Below are 20,911 nucleotides of genomic sequence, written 5' to 3'. Positions count from 1 at the left end.
ACTCCAGAAAGAAATATTCTTTACATTAAGAAATTCAAACATAAAAGATCTAAAATGCACACCATTCAGATAACATACATCTCTTCAACCACTATCCACAAATTCACTAAATAATCCTACTAACACAAGTAAGAATTTAAAACAATGTTTCTCTGCAGTTACAACTGCTCTGGACATGCAGCAGCCGGAGTTTCCATTTTTCAGGCTGATATTTCTTAGGTCTGCAAAATAATTGAGACCACCTCAATTCTGACCTGCCATCGCTTTTAAGCATCAACAGCACAAGATAATACTGTTTTCCTAACAGTTACTACAGTTTTTGAATATCTGGTTTGGGTGGCTGGTAGAATTAAAAACGCAAGTGTGGGACAGCTTCATCTCTAAAAAGCGAACTGACAGCTACTGAGTGTTGATTATATGTAAGGCACGGTTCTCAGCCCTTTCCTTGCATCAACTTCGTTTAATCACTACAACAGTCCTTTAAGGCGGACACTATTAGGATCCTCATTTTACAGACAAGGAAACTAGATTGTGGAAAGTTTAAGAAATCTGCCAAAAATCAGGTTACAGCTGCTAAGTGGACAGATCTACAGCAGAAATATGAATCCAAGCAATCTGATTTCCAAGCACTCAACCGCTCTGGGAAACTACCTCTGTAGTTTATCAGGTAAAAAGACTGACTCTTTCCTAAATTTATTTAGGGGGCAGGGAAACAAAGAGAGGAAAGAGGAATTACCCTAAGTCGCCCTAAATCTCACTCTAGAACTTCTGAAGCAAGAACTTGTTACGCTGTAGGCCCACTGGCTCCCATTGGCGGTGCGTCCGAGATAACTAGAAGTGGTCTTCAGTCTAATTCTGAGATGTGCACGTTAGTAGGTATGTGACTTTAGGCAATTCATTCAACTTTTTTGAGATTTGATCCCAAACTATAAATTGTGATTCAAAAATACTGCCTTCGTGATAAAGCAAATACCCAAGACAGAGAGGGAACGTTTTTCACAGAAGAATTCCAGCTCATAAATGTAGAAGTGAAAGTAAGACAGCTAATCTGGGAAATCAATAGGCAGTCAACGGATAAAACCACTAGATGGGAAGTTACGGGAACTTTACAACAGAAGGTTCAGGCTACCGATACGCCTCCTAACGGGACACAAGATTCGAAAAACAAAGTACCACTTACGAAGGATTCTCGCCACAAAGGTTGAACCTAAAATTTACGAAAGTCTTTACAGCTAACTTCAATTTACAGGAAAAATGGTAACAAATTAAATGATGCCACAGGAAGCAAACAAATAAATCCAGAATGTGAAACATTCTATAGAATAACTGGTTCATTTCTTCAACAAGCTATAGACTGATAAAACAAGCAAAAAGAAAAAAGAAAGAAAAAAGAAAGAAAAGGGGAGGTAAATGATGGATCACTAGAAGAGATTAATGAGACAACAGCCAAGTGTAACATGTAGATCCCGGTTCAAATAAATCAGATGTGAAAAAGATGTATTTTTAGGCCAATTTGAACGTGCCCTAGATATTAGATGTTATCCAAAAAAATTACTGTTACTTTTGCCAAGTGCTAAGATAATGGTGCTACAATTATGTGAGAGAAATGTCCATATATTCTCGAGATACAAACTGAAGTATAGGTATCACATGACACTGTCTAGAACTTGCCTTAAAATACTCCAGCTAAAATACAAAGAATGAAAAGGGATAAATAAGACAAATATGGAAATACTAAAAATTGATATGTTTTATTTTAAGACACATCAAGAAACTATGTGCTTAAAATGTTTCTCTTTAATTAGCAACACTGCGGGGAAAGTCCCCTCGGGACTTAGAGGCAAAGGCGGAGACCCCAAACCGGCTGGTTTTCCTTGTCAGGCGGGAGCAGAGCTTTTACCCCCAGCCAGACCCCCTCCAGCTCTGGTCACAGCCTCCTCTCTATAGCCAGGTCCCAGGTTTGTTGGCTGCACCCCAGCACGTGCAGATTTGCGTTTGTACATGTTTGAAGTTTTTCATAATGTGAAAATTTTAAGAAGTATTTCCTCCACCTGTTTCAGAAGCCCCTGTGATGATCATTGATTAAAAGTATGCAAAGTAGCTAAAACACCCATCAGGTATCTGATGAATGTGAGTTTAGAAAATGAATAAAGAAAAAAAAAAAATTAAAGAATCCATGCTCTAACTTCAGCGTCTGCAAACTATGCCAGGACCACAGGGTCACATCCAGACAATCACCTGTTTTTGTCGTAATAACATCGTCTCACCCATTGGTTTAGCTGTTGTCTGTGGGTGTTTGCAGGCTACACGCGACGTCAGAGTAAGTATAATGGAAACACATGCGCTACAAAGCCAAAAATATCTACCATCGCTCCCTGTAAACAAAGTTTACTTACCCCTATGCTAAATTCTATATTTTTACCATCTCTTTGAAAGGAAATTCAGCCTTGAAAGATTTTTGGGGAGCCTTTCTCCTGAAAATTTACCAAGGATTTTCCCTATGTTAGCTTCTGACAAATAAAAACAAAACTGCTCACAAAGTAGGGCTTAGCTAGCCTCATACTTTTGTTCCATAAGTGAATAAATCATTTCATAGCTTTAAGGCAGTTATTTTCCTGCTAAATCTAGAAGTTTATAATGAAAGCAAATAAGCCAAAAAAGCCAAGGTGTAAAAAATAATTCTAATAAAAACTTACAGAAAAATAATAATAAATTATTTATTATTATTATTATTATTTGACTTCAAGTTCACTGGGTTTAATAAAACAACCCAAGGGAAACGATATATTACCTGTTTTGACACATTACAACCGAAGGGGTCTGTTCACTTAGGGAGGGAAGGAAGAGAAAACTCACACTCACATAAGATGCTGGAATTTCTCCTTGTGAATCAGCAAAGAGCACTGTAAGCCCACGGGCCACTTTTTCTAACTGTAAACTTCTGTGTATTTTGGATTAATAGTTTAAACACATTCTTTGGCAGTCTTCAACTTAGCTTACATAACCTTCGGGTACACCCATGAGCTGATTAGTAATTTAAGGCCTGAGAAAAGCAAAGTTTCAGAGGGAAATATACTGAGACGGGAATGGGTTTAATATGCAAGTGCACTAGCTAAGGGGCATAATTAAAACGACATCACTCCTTTAAATCTACATAATTATGTCCCAAAGACATTCTCATTAGTATCTTTTACTCTGCCACTAAACCAGAAAGGGCCTCAGGTCTACACGGTTGGGAAATAAATAAAAAATTACAAAGTGAAGACATATACAAGTCAAATAAAATACCTGCACAATTCAGCTAGTGAACTTTCCTTTTTTAGGTGATACATAAAATCCACCAGTCACCCTTCACTGTTAGCGCATCCACAACAAAATATACTACCGTAATACTTACTGTAGGTGACCTTATGCCCCAAGTTCCCGGGGGAAAAAGTAACCAGAAAGATTCAATAGACTACGTTTAATATCACAGAGGAAAGGCTGCTTCCTCCGGCACTAACTCAACTGGACGCCCCTCCTAACCCGCACTATCTTTACTATGTGATGGCAAGTGATGTCTGTAATGCTCAGCCTGCAGCAGGTCCAAATCCTGAAGTTCATCCTAACTCATTAAACAAGAGATGAGAGCATGTTCAGTGTACTTCTGGTAGTGAGCACACTTCATAATATTCTCATTATTTTAAGATTAGTCATGTATTTAACGTATACGGGGCAACGGCCAACCGAGACGCTGTTCAAGTCAAAGTCAGGCACGCACAGGGGCCATACTGAGAAGCTCTTATATTACGGTCAATAACTCACAGGGGGGAACATCACTCTCAAAATCTGGGGCATGAAACTCTTTGGGGCACTAATAGAAATCCTTCTAAGGGCTTGAAGGAATTTTAAATCGCTTTTAGAGAAAATACTGGCCTGAACAGTGGCCCTTCTTCCCCCTGCTCTATTGACACTGATCAAATCTTCCGAGATAAGAGCTGGAAAAGCAATTGGGAAGCCACTGCAATAACCCAAATGAGCGGTGGTGAGGGTGTGGACCAGCGCTGCAGCAGCTGGGACGGTGAGAAGGGAGACTTTCAAGGCTGAGCCAAAAGGACTCGCTGAGAGCTTAGGCACGAGAGAAAACAAGGGTCAACGAGGTTTCTGATCTGAGCAACTGGGAGAACAGAACCGCAGTCATCTGAGGTGGCAAGGGCTGGAGTCGGTTTGGGGCAGGCTGGTGGACCAGGAGCTCACTTCTGGAGACTTTGCTTCAAATATTATTGCATTTGTATGATCTAGAATCTACATCATAAGGAGGCACATGGACTTCACAGAGAAGGACAGCCTGGGGAGATACACTAGAAGCCTTCAAAAAGGATGAGTTCATCTAGGGAGTCAGTATAGATTTTAAAAAATGAAAGAAAGAAAAAGAATATGCTGTGTCCCAGGGCACAGAACTACTGAAAAAGAAGAACACCGCCACGGAGATGCTGACTGTCTACGGTGATCAAGCCCTTCAAGTACCCCACGAACTCTCCCGAACCAGTCCTTCAAATTCTGATCAAAGGGTAAATTCGTCTTTGCTGCAACCGAAGAAAGATGGTTACTGTGACATCAACCAGATGGGGCCGTGCGCTGAGTAGCTCCTTGGATACAATTTTTTTTTTGATGGGGGAGGTAATTAGGTTTATTTATTTATTGAATGGAGGGACTGGGGATGGAACCCAGGACCTCGTGCATGCTAGGCATGGTGCTCTACCTCTGAGCTGTACCCTCCCACTTCGGATATGATTCTGGGAAAGGCACAAGTTGCTGAAAGCAGAGGCATGGGCAAGGCCGAGGAAGGACGGTGAATTCCCTACAAGAGGTGACTCATGGAGTCAGGCGGTAACAGCTCTACTGAGATGACGACACAGGCTGATGGGAGACCCAAGTGCTCTCTGCCGCGACAACTTCCACGGTCAACCCAAATCCTCTCCGCGTGCCCCCCTAAGTCAAGTATCCAAACCTGTGTGACAAACACGAAATATCTGAGAGGCACTGATCTCAATCATCCGTGGATCACCTCAAGGCCTAAAAGGTAGATTTTAAGTGACTACCTAAAAGTTAGCATTTCGGCACTCATTAGAAACACTGAGCTCTGAAAAGATCTCATCTCAGCGCTCACCACCAACGTTCTTTGGACATCTGACATTCTAAAGGAGAATCCAAAGTCATGTATCAAGGAACCGCTCGCTCAGATCTTCTAATCTCTCTCCCTGATCTTAATAGATCACCACACAGCAATGAAACTGGCCTGCAACTTCTCAGGGTCCAGCGAGAATACTTTCACTAAGACTGAATAACACCATGCACTCACAGTCAGCTTTTACAAAGGTTCGATATCAGACTGATCCACTTGAGAAATGAAGCTGAGTCTGCAGCCAGACCGTGGTAGGAAAGGTCCTCCACTGTGTCAGCAACAGCCTTTACACAAATCCTACATGGACCGCGAAATGCAAGCCCCAACTCCACATGCTCAAATCCCACGCCGTTCAAGTTCAATTCAAATACCCATTTCCCATGAAGACCTCTCCGAGCGCCTGGGGGATGTAATGTCTCATGACTCTGCCCTCACACTGTACTTATCACTGTGTGCCTCACATTAAATGAGGACTAAAGGGGGGTGTTTTATTGATCATCATCTATACGCTAGACACTGGGCTAATAAGCAGTAGGCTAAGAGTATCGTCAAGCGTAATTCCATCACGATCCTTATTTGAGGGATGAGAAAACCGAAGCTGGGAGATGCTCACTTTTCCAGGTCACACAACTAATCATCAGCAGATGGGGTCCGAGCTCTGGTCTGACTCCAAAGTCTAGGTTTTCCCTCTCATACCACATTTCCTCCCCTTCCTGACCTACTCCGCTCAAGATTCTAGAGTTTTATTTATTAAGGTATGGGAAAGATTTCCAGGTATCCAATAAATGCTACTTGAGTTTAAACCTGAAAAATAAATGGTCTCCCCACCTCAGAAAGCTCACAATTAATGAGAAGGTGATCCAGTGGTTGTGTTATAAGAAGAAAGAAGTTGTATCAGTCTGGTCTGGACTGTATACCTTGAGTCATGTCTTAGGCATATTTTTTCACTCACAGTCTTTAAAGCTTTGATACACAGAGAGTTTAAATACTAATAAAATTTGATTTCATTCCAAAAATGAGGATAATGGGGTCTTCCTTCCCCCCTCAGCTAAATTTAGGGCAGTGAAGTTACCTAGGTGTTCAGCAATGCCTACTTCTGTTTCATACAATTTGTTTTTTATTTTTCATCTTTCTAAATGAAGAGGACAACTCCATCAGAGCATCCTGAGCGTCGGCGGAATGGCCTATCCGGGAGACAGGAGGGTCCCGTGAACCCTGGACCTTCCACTCACTAGGAAATTCCCAGAGCTTCAGGGTGCCTCTTTGAAAGATTCAGATAATCACAATGCCCACTCTCATGTGAATTCCTGACGACCAAATAAGAACATTTACATAAAGTGCCAGGCACACTGCAGGACTCAGTAAATGCTAGTAGCAACCCTCACTTTAACAAATTCCTCCAAACAGCTGATCCATGCCGGGGACAGCGGGTTTACGCCACATCCGTCCTCTTTTCTAAGAGCCATTTAAAGCACTAAACATGTTCCTAAGAAAAGAAGTAACTTTTTTTTTTTTACTTCATATGCCTCTGTCAACAACCTCCAATGTCATATCCCTTATTGATAGCTGTTTTTCCCCCTCACTGCTGATAAACCTTACAGACAGTAAAGGAAATGTTCTCTTTTCGGGTTGGGTTTATCTGGATGAAGAGAAAACAGTACATGCCATTCAGTCCGGCACTCAGGGTCCGCTTGTCTAAGGATAAGCAGAGGTCAGGAGGGCAAGTTACCCGCGGGAGGGCTTCCCTAACACAGCGACCACACGCTCCTGATCAGCTATACCTTTACATGAAACCTATGTCTCTATTACTACACAGAAGTTCAAATACGAAGGGGTGGGAAGTAGCAGAGCCTGCAACTCTTACTGAGGGAAACGAACAGCTTGACACACGAGCACCATTGTTAACCAATGAATACATATCATGGAAAGACTGGGTACACAGCTTTCTGTCTCTGCAATGAGGGCGGGGAGAGGATAAATGCTGTAAGGTAGAGTCCCTGCTACTCAGACACTTAAAATCTGGTTGACATTCTTAAAAGGGGTGCTGAGGCGCATGGTCACTGCTGGCTCAGACATTTAGGAGAAAACCAACATGGGGGGGCGGGGGCTGGGCCTTATTAGATAGACAGGAAGGCTTCTCTGGCTCCGACCAACAGTGGCTCAAACCAAATCTAATTCCTCCTCAGTAGTACTGAAATTAATTCTAGCCAGCTGCCCACAGATCCTTCAGAATTACCTCTCCCATCAGAGTACAGCCTCCCCTTTTCTCCAGGCAATCAATTTATCCAACCTAGAGACGGACTAAAATTATCTTTAAAAAAATCACATCAAGTTCTAGGAACGACCTTGAATGTGAGCATCTAAATGTAACAAAAATATAGCTTTGAAAACAACGTTTACAAGTAAACCGTAGGTGTCATGGGCTCCACTAAAAGGAGTTATCGTTAACTGGCTGAAATGAAACATAATACGGCTGTAAACAGGGATTAAATGGCATTACCACAGCATTATTCAAATTGCGTCCTTTGTGTGAAAGGCCTCAAGGTACAATCAATACGTTAATAATTAAAACACATAAAACTGTAGCAGACAACAAAGACCGTAAAATTGTGCTAAAGTAATGTTTAACTGTTGACTTATCAGAAAGAGCCCATTATTAAGACAGATTTTTTTGGTGCTATTTCAGAAGGCCCATAAATTGAAAAAAAACAGTAAGAGACGGAGAACGCCTTATGTCAGGTACTTTTCGGGAATCCTCTTGGCTCTGGTTCTTTGCAGTAAGAACTTGGAAACTGCAGAAGCATCTGCCTGCACTTCTGTGCGGCCAAGGCAACACTGGGAAAGGGAAACAGAAGCAGGAAGAGGGGACCAGAAGTAGCCTTAAGTGTTAGGACATCCTTGAAATTCCAAGAATCAAGCTAAGTGTTTGTGCTGTCACAGTGTCACTGAAGGATGGGGAGACCCAGACCCCCAAGCAAGCGGGAGAGCCACGGCCTTGCTGGTGAGCTAACACCAGGCACAGCAGGAAGCGGGAAGCAAGGGTCACCGAAGCCCCCGCAGCACTAGGAAGGAACCACGCCCACCTCCAAAGAATAAAGAATGCGACACTTCTTGGAAAAATAAGAAAACAGGAAAAATACTTTATGATCTCTCGAATTACCTTGAATGAAATCATTTTTGGTAGCAAATAATACATTCCAATATACTGATAAAATGACCATGTCCTAGATTTATATTTTTCTAAATATAGTTTTCAAGGGGAATTTTTTAATGGTTTAAAACCAAAAGTAGAGACAAAAGCGTAACTGTGATAAAACTTGGATCTAAGAGAATTAATCCACATACATTCTTTCCCTCTGTTGATAAAGAAACATCACATCTATGATAAAATTTAAAAACATCAAAGTGGAAAGCAAAATTCATCTTCAAGTGGGTTTAAAAGTAGTCATATCTAAATTATCATATTTATACCCCTAAGCATGTCTTTAATCTCCACGTTTCCAGAGAAAAGTCAGTCTTCACCACTCTGACTTTACCTTGACACATGCATCAAATGGACAACACTGTTCGCCACCACCAGCTAACGACGGTGCTGCATTGTATTACTTCCTGACATTCACTCTTTCTGGCCAGTGCTTTGCTTCCCAGCGCACAGTGAGGGTGGCGCTCGGGGATCCACCTGCAGAGTGGAAAAAGTATAAGGGGCCGAAGCGAAGAAGAAAGAGAAACAGAAGGTTGATATAAAGGGCCTTTTTAGCTGCAAAGATGTGAAGGAAAAATAAAGGATACTGTAGCTAAAGGATTAATTTAGCCCAAGACCCATAGCCCATCCTGTAGGCATCAAGCATTTCTCTTTTGGGTATCTTTCTAGTGAGGGGAAAAGGCAGGAATTCTTTTGAGATTTAGGGAAGTTAGCAGGAACATCACCTTTCTCCCTCTCACTTAGGACCTTGACTAAATCATGGGACCCTCGTGTGGAGGGGTGGCTGAGCCTTGCTGTGCTCATCCCTCTAGGCTGAATGGATCAGAGGTCTGAGGACAAGAGAGTCCGCCCCAGTCAGTCATAGAGTGACCCCAAAGCCCGGTACCCCCTTTAAACTATCACCCCTGAAAACAAAGGGTCCAACACGGCCTCCCTGGCTGAAACCCGTGGGCCTGGCGCGGGCTGGATGTCTGCCTGGCCGCCCAGCCCTGCTTCCTGCCTGACTCCCCCGTGCTCCGCTGTCTCTGCCTGGCCCTCCCTCAGCCCCCGACTTTTGGCAGGATCTGGTTACATTGCAGCTCAACTTACAGAAAGTCCTGTCACCGCAGCCAAGGGCTCGAAGATCCAGTGTCTGCAACTTGTGGGTAAATCTGGACAGCTTTCCTTGCGTCCAGTTTTCCTCATCCTGAAACGGCGAGGACTGACGTTTGCTCCTCTGTACCCACTAAGACGTGGTAAATCTCACCAGTTTTGCCTGAGAGTTCTTGGTTGCCAACAATGCCAAACCCAGAACTCTCATGCAAAATGCAAGTTGTGAGCAAAATGTCACCTGTCGTTGGTCACCTTCCCCGACTACCCTAGTCAAAACTACACTCCCTAACTTTTCCCTGCAAAATTTTCTCCTTAGCATTTATCATCGACTAATATATACTTGTTTACTGTATCTCCCCCACCAAAATATGAACTCCAGAGGCGCTGGCCCTTCTGTCTGTTTGCTCACTGCTGTGCCTCTAGCATCTAGAAGAGGTTCTGGGATACAGCAGATGCTCTATGAACACTTGTGAAATGGATAAATAAAACACAGTCTTACACAGCCACTGAGGCAAAGACGGGTGGCTTGGGCAGATCTGGAGAGCACCAAAGAAAAGGACAAGACTCTTCTAAGGCTCCCAAGTCAAAAGCAATCTACCTCTCAGGGGTCGCATCAACGTGGCCCTCACCACCTTTTCACCCGAACATTGACACCTCATTCTCCTCTGAACCTGTATTCTCACTTAAAAGCCTTGCTCACCCTTAAAAGCTGGCATTCTTGCCGGTCCAAAACATGAACCGTGGAGACCTCCCCTTGAGTAAACATCCCTCCGGTTCCTTAGCTGGTTGGGATTCCTCCTCTCCTGACTGAGCTGCACACAATTGCACTATTAAAACACAGCCACTCTCTGGGTCCCCACAGCTGTGGGAACTTACAGCCTCTTACTATATAAAGAGAAATGCACGTGGACAGGTGCGAAATAGCTATTTGGTTTTTTTTTTTTTTAATAAAATGAAATCCTACTTGACAAAGAAGTGAAGTAACTGGAAAGATGGTGCCAAGTAATTTTTTTTAAGCAAAAACAAGAAAAAATTAATCAAGACAGATTTACAAGAACATGATGAGTGATAAAGACACAGTGGGTCATGGAAGAAAACCACTTGTGACCCCTCGAGATTCTTCAGTTTAATAAATCTTCCAGAGGGAACATCCCCTCGCGTCAGAAGTCTGACCCATCCTGGAGCTTATACACCCAACTTATCTGGGGAAACGTACTACCAGGGTATACCCTGGAACCTTCACCTCGGACCTCCTTATTGTCACTCTCTCCTGAGAGCACTGCACAGACTAACAACAAAAATTCAGCCTGCCTTGTAAAATGCTGGGTACAATGTCATTTTAATGCAGCGTAATCCATAAGGTGTCGCTGATAAGACAACAGCTCTAAATGAACGATTCAAGTGGAAGTCTTCTACCTGTTATCTCATTTTCATAATTTGAGGCTTGAAAAGCAATTATTACTAAAGCTACTTTTACCAGAATCGTGTTGGAAGGGAGGGCTGACGTCACCTGTTTTATTCTGATGATTGACTTAACACAATACATAACTGAACTGAAAATCTGACCAGCTAGCCCCTTGACAATCCATGAAAGCAAGTGCATCCTGCTCAAGCCTGTGTTTAAATATTAATCCTACCCTGTGCTCCCTAGACTTTGTCTTCCAAATGCGACGCAAGGCACAGAGACGAGGTGGACCCTTCACATCTTTATTGCACATTAAAGTACTTAGAAGAGACAATGTAACAGAAACATCGTAGCATGAAACTTTAAAAAAAAAACATTCTAGAGACATGGTAACAGCTAAGGCTACCTTTAAAACTGTAACTCAGGAACAACAGGGACAAAAATTAGACTTCTTTTACAAGAAACTACTTTTGCTACATTCAGTTACTTTCCTAGGATACAGCTAATGTGAATTTTCAGGCAAAATCAAGTTTTCTTCAAAAGAAAAGCCAAAAATGTAACCAATTAAACTAATTAAGGTTTGCATCTACAAGTTCACAGGTTTACAAATATACCGAGAAAACATGCAAATGATTATAGACTAACTCATTTACCAATGTTTTAAAATGTTATTAACTACCATTGGTTTAGCACTTCACAAATTACATAGTATTTCATGGATATTCTTATTTCTTTGCAAAGTTTTAGTCAGCATTACATTACTGTTGTTCCCTTTTTAATGACGATGTGATGGAAGCCCTGGTGATGAAACATAGAACCAAAAACCTCCACTCTAAACTGTTCCCACCTGGGTGTAACTGGGTCACACATGCCCATCTTCTAAACAGCGTGCCTGTCTGTTCTCCCCTTGGGAGCACCGGGGACAGCGCACGGTCTGGAACAAAACACATCTGGGTTCTGACTCAGGTCTGATCAGGAACTACCCCTGCTGCCCATAGAAAAGTCACGAAACTCTCTACAAACAGAGGGTATCTATCTCACAGGGTTGTTGTGAGAGTAAATGAAATAAGGAACACAGAAAGGACTGAATAACAGCACGCCTGCCTGGCCGGTTCCTAAACCTGGATAAATTCTACCTTATGTCCTCTCTGCTTCTGTTCTAAGGCCACAAGGATTGCTGGAGGAAGCAAGAGAACAGTGCTGACCTAGCCGATTACAAATTTATGGTCTAGCACAGCTTCTCTCAGCAGCAAACGAGACGTAAATAATAAATAACACCCGTCTCCCAGGACTGTTTTAAGGATTCCACAAGATGGTATATGTAAAGGATGAACTACAGTGTCCGGCATGTGCTAGGCGGGCAGGAGATGGTCAAACTGTAATCGTCCCACAGCTTTTCCCCCTTCGCACTGATCACGCGTGAACTCCTGTGCACACGCCAGGAAGGTGCTCCTCCTCCGTAAGCACACGGAGCAGGCACTCTGCCCAGGCCTGCACACAGAGGAACCACATGGGAACTCAGTCTGACTCGAAGTCTGTACTCTGTATTAGTTCTTTCCAACCTTTTTCATGTCACTAAGCACATAGGAAATGATATTTGTAAGGCACTCTAGAAGAAATGGAGGAAGCTACTCAGAGTTGAAGGCAGCTAACTTGGAGAACCCCCGGCCCAGCCTCGCTTCCTCGAGGGTTCCTGGGATTGACGTCCGGGAGCACAGGGAGTCATCAGCAGTGCATCGGCAGAGGGACTCTGCTGTACGTATCCATTTACTATGGGCCAGTACCTGACATGCTGCGGGGATTCAAACGTGTGTGTGGGGGTTATGGATAAAGGACAACAGCATACTCAAATCACCAACAGAAATGGACAGAACAAATAGCTGAAGATGCTCAGTGGTTATTTTGATACCCCAGTAACCACACTGATTTCTGTCAGGGCAATAACTCAAAGACGGGCTCTCAGTCTTCAGTGGGAGTCAGTTTCACCTTCACCTGGAAGGCTTGTGAAACCACCCGCCTCTGGAGCCTGATTCAGAGAGTTAGCATTTCTGACAAATTCCCAGGTCGTGCTGAAGCTGATATGGCTGGTCTGGGTCCTGGGAGAACCTCTGGTCTTAAAAAGAAAGCCTCAGTGATAAATGTGCTTCGTATATGCACAGCCCGCCAGCCAAATATGCAATCCTCAGGCAGCCAATTTCTACTGACACAGGTCCTAGTTGGCTGGATTCTGGGACAAAAGATACGCTTTTTGCACAGCGCTAAATGCTGCTTGACCCAATTATACGAACACGTAGCAGACCTCAGGTACATTCTCACCAGGGACAGGAAGTCCAACTACACGACACGGACTTGATCTGTGGCGTGTTTCACATCCAATAGGGCCAGGTCAAAACAAATTCAGGACAACAATGCTATAAGCAATCTGATTAAGAGGACACATTGCTTTGAATTTATTAGAAGAATTATCTGGTTCAATTTAATTCTTAACAAAGCTCATGGCTGAAGTGATTAAATATCCAAGTCCCAAGTGAAAGAATACTTTAGTGGTAAGTTTTTTCTTGCTTTCCATAGAGGTTTGATTAATTTTATCTCTTGCACACAGGGTGAGGCTTTTTCTCAGGTAGACCGGCATGTAAATAACTTCAACCAAGAAAAACTTGCATAAAATTGCACTATGATTAATTAAATATATTTTGTTTGCATAAAGCAAAGATGCATTTATTTCAGAAATCTCAGAAATTATTTAGGAAATTAGACATTCAAAGCTTTGAATTCCTCTTACAGAATCAGTCACAAATCCAAAGAATCCTATCCGACACTTAAGTGCAATTTTCAAATGTCCCCAACCCTCACTGACAAAAGTTAACCGATAAAACTTTACTGTTACATTTTTAATATATCATAAATATTTATACTTGATACAATTAAGTCTAGGAATAAAAAGCCTCTATTATGAAACTAGTATTTGGGAGTAAGGTATACCCTAAAGCAATTAGTCTGCTACAAGATCGTTCATAACAACAGAACGTTCTCCAGAAATGGTTGACATTTTAATACTAAAATCCCTTACCCTCTAGCACAATGTGTATCCAAATAAAATTGGTATTAGAAGATAGTGACGAGGTCAAGTCCACGGAGAAGTCTGAAAGCAGAGACTTACAAATGACAACCACCGATGATCACAACCCCCACACCAGCTGACAAAAATACAGACGTGGTGAGTGCGCAACAAGAAGTTACGGAAAGAGGATAAAATCACGCGTGGGCGTGCTCTGCCTGCCTTCCCCTGGCTCCCTGTCCCTGTGCTGCCATCCCTTCTCTCTGCTAATCCACGGCCTCACTTCCTCCGAGTCCTGATCCCAGACTGACGGTCAGCACACCTCCTCTAACACAACCCTGTAACAACTCCCTGACGCCACGGCACCCACCAAACCTCTCCTTTTCATCCTGTTGTGTAAACTGTTTTCGAGTTACTTCTATCTCTCAATTCACCCTATTATTTTAATAGATTTTAATCTATTTGGTTAAAAAAATGCTTTTAAAAACTCAATGTTGGTCCATATAATCAAAAATCTATATTTAAACATGCTGAGTTCGTTTGAACTATTTTAAATGGAGTAAGTGGAAACTTTGTTCATACTACTTTCTTTCTGTCCGTTAACTCCCGTAACATCCCAGATTCACTATACAATCCTAGTAAATGTTCAGAGTTATGAAACTGTGTATCTTTGAAGTTATCAACAAGCCTCCACCGCTGACCCTGGCTGGCAGCCATCTGTTTAGCAAGACCACTTCCTGCTGGCCCACTCATCTAATCCGTCTGCCTTTGGTAATCACGTAATTACACAGATTCCTGCCATCTCCAAGATGGGCCACACTCTCTCATCTGCGATCCCTGCAGAACGCCGCCCCCCTCCACGTGGAATCCCCTTGTCTCCCCGGCAAACTCCCTAAGTTCACCTGCCAAGTAGGACCTCCTCACTTGGGGACACACCCCGCAGCTACTCCTGTCAGCCCCTCCTCTGCTCTGCTAGAATCCACGACCACCTCTCCCCCAGCAATTATCATAATGACTTTGCGTATTTCTAGTCACCTGTTTTTTCCCAGGAGACTGTGAAGTTCTCATAAATAAGGGCTGGGCTTTTATTGCAGTATCTCTAGTCAGGGCAGTCTGTTGACTGATGGAATATGCACGTACGTGTACACACACACACACACACACACGTCCCCATACTTCTCTGTACTTTTAATAAGAATCATAACTTGACTAATATATTATTTAAATATTAGTAACTAAGTATATACTGTATTTCACTAAATAATAATGATGATAATTGGTTACCATTTCTTACATGTTTGTATATTCTTCCAACCTATATTCTGATTTAGAAAAGTACATGAAAGACAACAGATCTGGCTAGCTGCTAAAATGACTACTAATATTTTACAGTTTGTCAAAAATGTACTTCTATCTAAAAAGGAAAAAAAAAAGGATTTATTTTCTCATACTGAAAGACACTGTTTAAACTTTGGCAGGAGTCACCACATACCCAGCAAACACCTAGCAGCTGCCAGGTCTGGTGCTAAGCCCCCAGGACCCACAGTGGAAAAATCCTAGTCCCTGCATTCAGGTAGCTCAAAATTCACTCTTAAGACACACGTGCCAACAAAAATACTACAAGCTGATAACAGTGATACAGATGATGTGCACAAAGTTCAATGAGGGTAGATCAATACAGGTATTCTATTCCTAATACAGCAGGGGAAACAAGACCTGCAATTTCTGAACAACAGACCACGCATAAGGCAGCACACTAGAAGCCCTGTCCTCTGCTAGGACTGCCTTTTACATCATGGGCCCCTGGGCAAGTCAATGATGAGAAACCCCTTCAAATTATGAAATCAACAACTTCTGCAAATTTCAGGCTATACTAAAATTCTTGGTTTAATTCAGCTTCAAGTTCACTATAAATAGAACGACAGCACGTTAACAAATAATTGTATAGTACCGTGCTCTGATTCATGAAGGAATTTGGGAAAAGTTGACCAAATTTTCTAGTTTTCTGTGTACTTATGGGGACTTATGATCTAGCTCATTCAATAAACATTTATTAAGTTCCTACTATGAGTTTATGTTCCAGGTGCCTGCACACACAGCAGTGAACAAGAAAGATAAGCTATCTGCTTCTCTATAGTTTTATTCTAATTGTAGGTGACAGGTAATAAATAAATACATAACCAAACAATAAATATGGTTAAGTGCCGAAAGTTGTAAGAGCGTAATCTGGGAACAAGTAACCAGGAGCCATATAAGGTGGTACCTCTATGTATCATTAATACCATCTCCTGGAGTCTGTATGCTAGTCTGAAAACAGTTTTGAAAGAAAAGAAAAATAACCAATCCAAACTAACAGCCCTGAAGAAGCATTCTGTAGACAGATGACTACTTTTCACATACACAGAGGGACTTAGTACATCGAATTCCTAATAAAAAATAACTTAACATGAGCATCAGAAACTTCAGCTGCTTCCACAGTCACATTACTACCAGTCCAGAACGACTACCAGAGCCCTCGCTTCGGCAGCACAGATACTAAAGCTGAGACAATACAGAGATTAGCATGGCCCCTGTGCAAGGGTGACACTCAAACTCATGAAGCGCTCCATACTTCTGTGTGTACGTGGATGACTAAAACATGGCACTGTGCACCAGGAACTGACACACTGTAACTGACTATACAAACTTTTAAAAAATGGCTATCAGAGAACACAAGAATTTGTAGACTGTAATACAAAAATTGCTTCTCCTTAATAAAAGGTATCTAGGGACATGCTACTGTGATATTTATACTCTGGATGACAGTGACAAAAATGAACACATACAGTTTTAGATAATTTTATAATACAGACAAGAAGTTCCCTTCCAACATCAAGCATAAACTTAGACAGAAAAGTATTCAAAATATTAAAAAAAAAAAGACAACTAAACATTAAGGCCTGCAACAGACCAAGCAAAGGGACGTGGGAGAAAGAGACAGTCACTGATCAGGCTGTCAATGCCCAGAGGACAGAGCTTAATTATCAGTGAAGACAGGTTTTAAAACAAATCCGTAAAAATCTGTAAGCCTTTTTATAATATATTATAAATAAAAGAGGCTGAACTATTTTTTAAAAAGTATAAAGCTAGAGTTGTGTTATGGACTGAACTGCATCCTAAAATTCATATATTGAGGCCCTAACTCTATGTATTGGGGCCTTTAGAGAGGTACTTAAAGTTAAATGAGGTCATAATGGTGGGCAGGACTGGTGTCCTTCTAAGAAGAGGAAGAAACACCAGAGAAGTGGACATAGAGAAAAAGCCACATGAGGACACAGCCCAGAAGGAAAGAGGCTGGGGGGACACTGAATCTGCCCACAGCTGGACCTGCACTTCCGCCTCCACAGCTGGGGAACACAGTCCTGCTGTTTAGACAACCAGTCCGTGTACTTTGTTACGCAGCCCTAGCAAACTGATACAAGATGTAACAAAGTGTCATTATAAACATCACTCAGTAAATATCCTCTGTCCTATCATTCATCTCTCCCAGGAAAGAAGCAAACTAAGAAATAAACAATAAAAAACTGACTTCATACCACAGTGCCATGGCATAGAAGGGACAAGAGATCCTTATTTCCAAAATAAAAGGTGATCAGCTAGTACTCTTGAAGAGAGACAAGGAATAGGAGTGGGAATCTGAGTACGACGAACAGATCGAGAAGCAGCTTTCGGGTTTACAGTGATAAATGTCTGTCTAAAAACTCTCTGTGAAAGATTCTGCATGACACAACAGAATGCATCCTGAATTGTCTTCACTTCATTTGTTCCCAGTATTTCCTAGTCCTGAAAATAACATTATATGTGCGTGTATGGATACATGTGTATACATATTATATATAGACAGAAATACAGGGAGTCAGACAGACAGACAGGTAGGCAGATACACACACACATTCCTATAGAAATATAACTCAGACAGCAATTTCGCTATAACGACTACAGAAGGAAAAGACTTCATTCAAGCATTACTTTGTATCTTACATTACTGCTTCAATCTTACCCTGCGAATTAAGTTAACCTTCCCAATCTTTTGTGTGGCAACTATTAGCTTCATATGTGAGCTTCTTTTTGCCCCAGTGAAATCGTAGACAGACTTACCTTTTAGAATCTTCAACAATATTTCAGGGGTGTATTCCAAAAAGAAACCTTTTAGTTTTCAGACCAAATTACAATTTTAGCTACTGCTCTGATTTTTCAAAATTACCTTGTCCGGATCCATCTTTCCTCTGACAAATTCTTGCTTCCAGAACTGCAAAGCCTGTTCCAAGGTCAAGCCGATGCCCTTCAGGAAGAGGCCGTACTGCATGCGGCCCCCGTGACGAAGGTGGTGATTCTCCCGCAGGGCTTTGTGCAGCTGGCGCATGCAAGGCGGGAAGGATTTGGTAGAAAGCTACAAGGAAAAAAGCGTGCTTTGTTAGGTGGAGATTTATCAGGTCCCCCACACAGTCTGTTGCAAAGTCAATTTAATTTGCAAATTGTAAATTCAGTCTAATTGGAGTAAAAACAAAAACCATAAGGAAGTATGATCGTCTCTCTGTGATTAAAGATGAACTATTTAATATTTTTATAGAGATTACAGGTTGAAATGATAGCATTTTAGATATTATCACTTAGATAGATATATTAGGCTAAATAAAATATATAATTAAAATGCATTTCACCTATTTCTTTTTTTTTAAATTTTTAATTAAACTTCTTTCGAGATAACTATAGATTTCTGTGCAGTTGTAAGAAGTAATACAGAGAGATGTCATGTACTGAGTTTCCCCCAAAGGTAACATCTTGCACAACCATAGTATATTATCACAACCAAGACACTGACGTTGACACAATCCTCTAGTCCTAGATTTTCTCAGCTGCTCATGTGCCCATTTCTGGGTATGTAATGTTTCATGCATCCACCATCACAAGAGCCCCTCGTGTTTCCCCTTTTATAACCTCGATCTTCTGAACCCTGCACGCCACCTCCCACCATCCCCTAACCCTTGGCAACCACTAACCTGTCTCCATCTCTATAATTCTGTCATTTCAAGAGTGTTATATAAATAAAATCACACAGTGTGTGATGTTTTGACATTGGCTTTTTTACTCAGCATCAGTCCCACAAAATTCATCAAGGTTGCTGCAGGTATCAACAGCTCGCTCCTCTTGTCCTGCTGAGTCATATTCCACAGTTATCCGCAGGGATGTTGCCGGGCCCAGGGACATCAGGAGTCGTGTCCGCGCAGAGGCCCCGACCTGAGACAGGGTGGGCGGTGCCAGCACCACGGAGACCTACCAGGTGGTAGGATGCGACCGCCAGGGCTCACGGGAGCTGGCACGGCAGCGGAAGGCAGAGAGATGGTTTGGAAGTGGTGATGCGGACCGATGAAGACATTCACCCCATAACTACACGGGGTGTGGGGGGAAAGCGGCCACTGCTTGAAGGGGCCATAGAGGAGACAGTGTCCCTGAAGGAACCAGATTTCAGTTAGAAGAAAAATCTAGAGGGAACATTTGGAGAATAAACTGAGGGTGCTGAAGGGTGTGCTAATGACAGGCTGTTGTGAGGACGACGCAGTAGGGACACAGTTTGGAAGACGTCCAGATGCAGACACATCTCTGTCATGTGGCCCAGAGTCCCAGGCAGAGTGGAGATGTCACCACCACACCTGACATGCTTTATAATTAGGTTGCTTATTTACTATTCACTATCTTTTCAGCCGCCCTCGGGTAAGGCTCACGAAGGTAGGGGCATTTTTGGTTTTTTTCACCTCCGCATTCACAGCTCAGTGGCTGGTATGTACTTGATGGGCTCAATATACATTCACCAAGTGAATTAGTGATTATTTTTCTATGTCTCCCCACAGTGTCCAGCCGAATTCCCATCTGCTTGCGAATGGGAAAACACCCTGGTAAGACTAGGAACAGAATCAACCTCCAACCATTCATAAGGTAATATAAACACGAATGATACGGCGGGGAGGAAGTGCTGAAACAACCGTGTGAAAAAAGTAAAGGGTGGGATATTCTTGGGAACAAATTTCAAACCAAGTGTACAAGGTGGGCAATCCTACAGGTATTTCTAGATACATTAACAGTAAGTACTTGATGATAATTATTCAGATAGGAAGGTGACCTATTCATTCTGGTCTCCAAAGACTCATGGTCTCTCCTCACTCACCACTGTATGTCTTGCTTCCAAACATTAAAGTCTCAGTGTATTTTTTTTAATCTCGGTGTATTTGTAATCTATTGTAAATAATGTGGTAAATGTCTAAACAAAGATTATTAATGGCTTATTTAGTTTCCCTCTGATGAGTAAAGCAGAAATTCTACAACGTACCGAAGGGAAATTCTACAAATCAGAAGCAGAGTCAAGTGTGCCGCTCTTTCTTTCTGCTACGGAACCATGGAGTGATGCTGAAATGCGCCACCCACTGATGGAGCAGCAGCCCGAGGCGGGGAGCCTGCACCTAGTGTTATGGAATGAATCACATCCTCCCCAAGCTTCTGCGCCCAAGTCCCAACCCCACGACCTCAGAACGTGACTGTGCTCAGAGGTGGGGCCTGACCTGAAAGGAGGAAATGAAGGCCGCGTGAGGCCACGGGGCTGCGGCCCTGGTCCAGTGAGCCTGGCACCCTTGAGCAGAGGAGGAGACCCAGGGAGGTGGGAGCATGAGGAAAGACCCCAGAGAACACGGTGCGGGGAGGAGGCGGCGGCCACCTAGACGCCAAGGAGAGAGGCCTCAGATCGTGGAACTCTCGCCTCCGTAACTGTGACAAAGTAAGTTTCTGTCGCTTAAGGCCCCCAGCCTGTGGTTACTGTGTTACGGCAGCCCTGGCAAGCTGATAGCCCCAGTATTTCCCATTCTTCCTTTTCTAAATGTATATAGTATTTAAATACAAACACACAGCTACTATTTAGCTATCATTACTAAAAAGAATTCCCCTTTGAAAAAATAATTAAAT

The 20,911-nt window shown here is 42.5% G+C and overlaps 1 protein-coding gene and 1 non-coding gene across 2 annotated transcripts in view; one reads left to right on the top strand and one right to left on the bottom strand.

Annotated features, from left to right (window-relative positions):
- The window catches only part of PRIM2 (DNA primase subunit 2), a 213,767-nt gene that overhangs the window by 53,204 nt on the left and 139,652 nt on the right, over window positions 1-20,911 (bottom strand). The window contains exon 10 of the mRNA XM_010987784.3: window positions 18,165-18,350. Within this exon, the coding sequence (XP_010986086.2) occupies window positions 18,165-18,350 (186 nt within the window). The remainder of the gene's footprint in view (window positions 1-18,164; window positions 18,351-20,911) is intronic.
- On the top strand, window positions 16,433-16,536 carry LOC116147857 (U6 spliceosomal RNA). Its single transcript, XR_004131448.1, has one exon. It is a non-coding gene; the product is annotated as a U6 spliceosomal RNA (small nuclear RNA).

This window comes from Camelus dromedarius, chromosome 19 (assembly GCF_036321535.1).
Source record: "Camelus dromedarius isolate mCamDro1 chromosome 19, mCamDro1.pat, whole genome shotgun sequence".
Classification (NCBI taxonomy): domain Eukaryota; kingdom Metazoa; phylum Chordata; class Mammalia; order Artiodactyla; family Camelidae; genus Camelus; species Camelus dromedarius.
The sequence above is the reverse complement of the archived record's forward strand: the minus strand, read 5'-3'. Positions and strand labels throughout refer to the sequence as shown.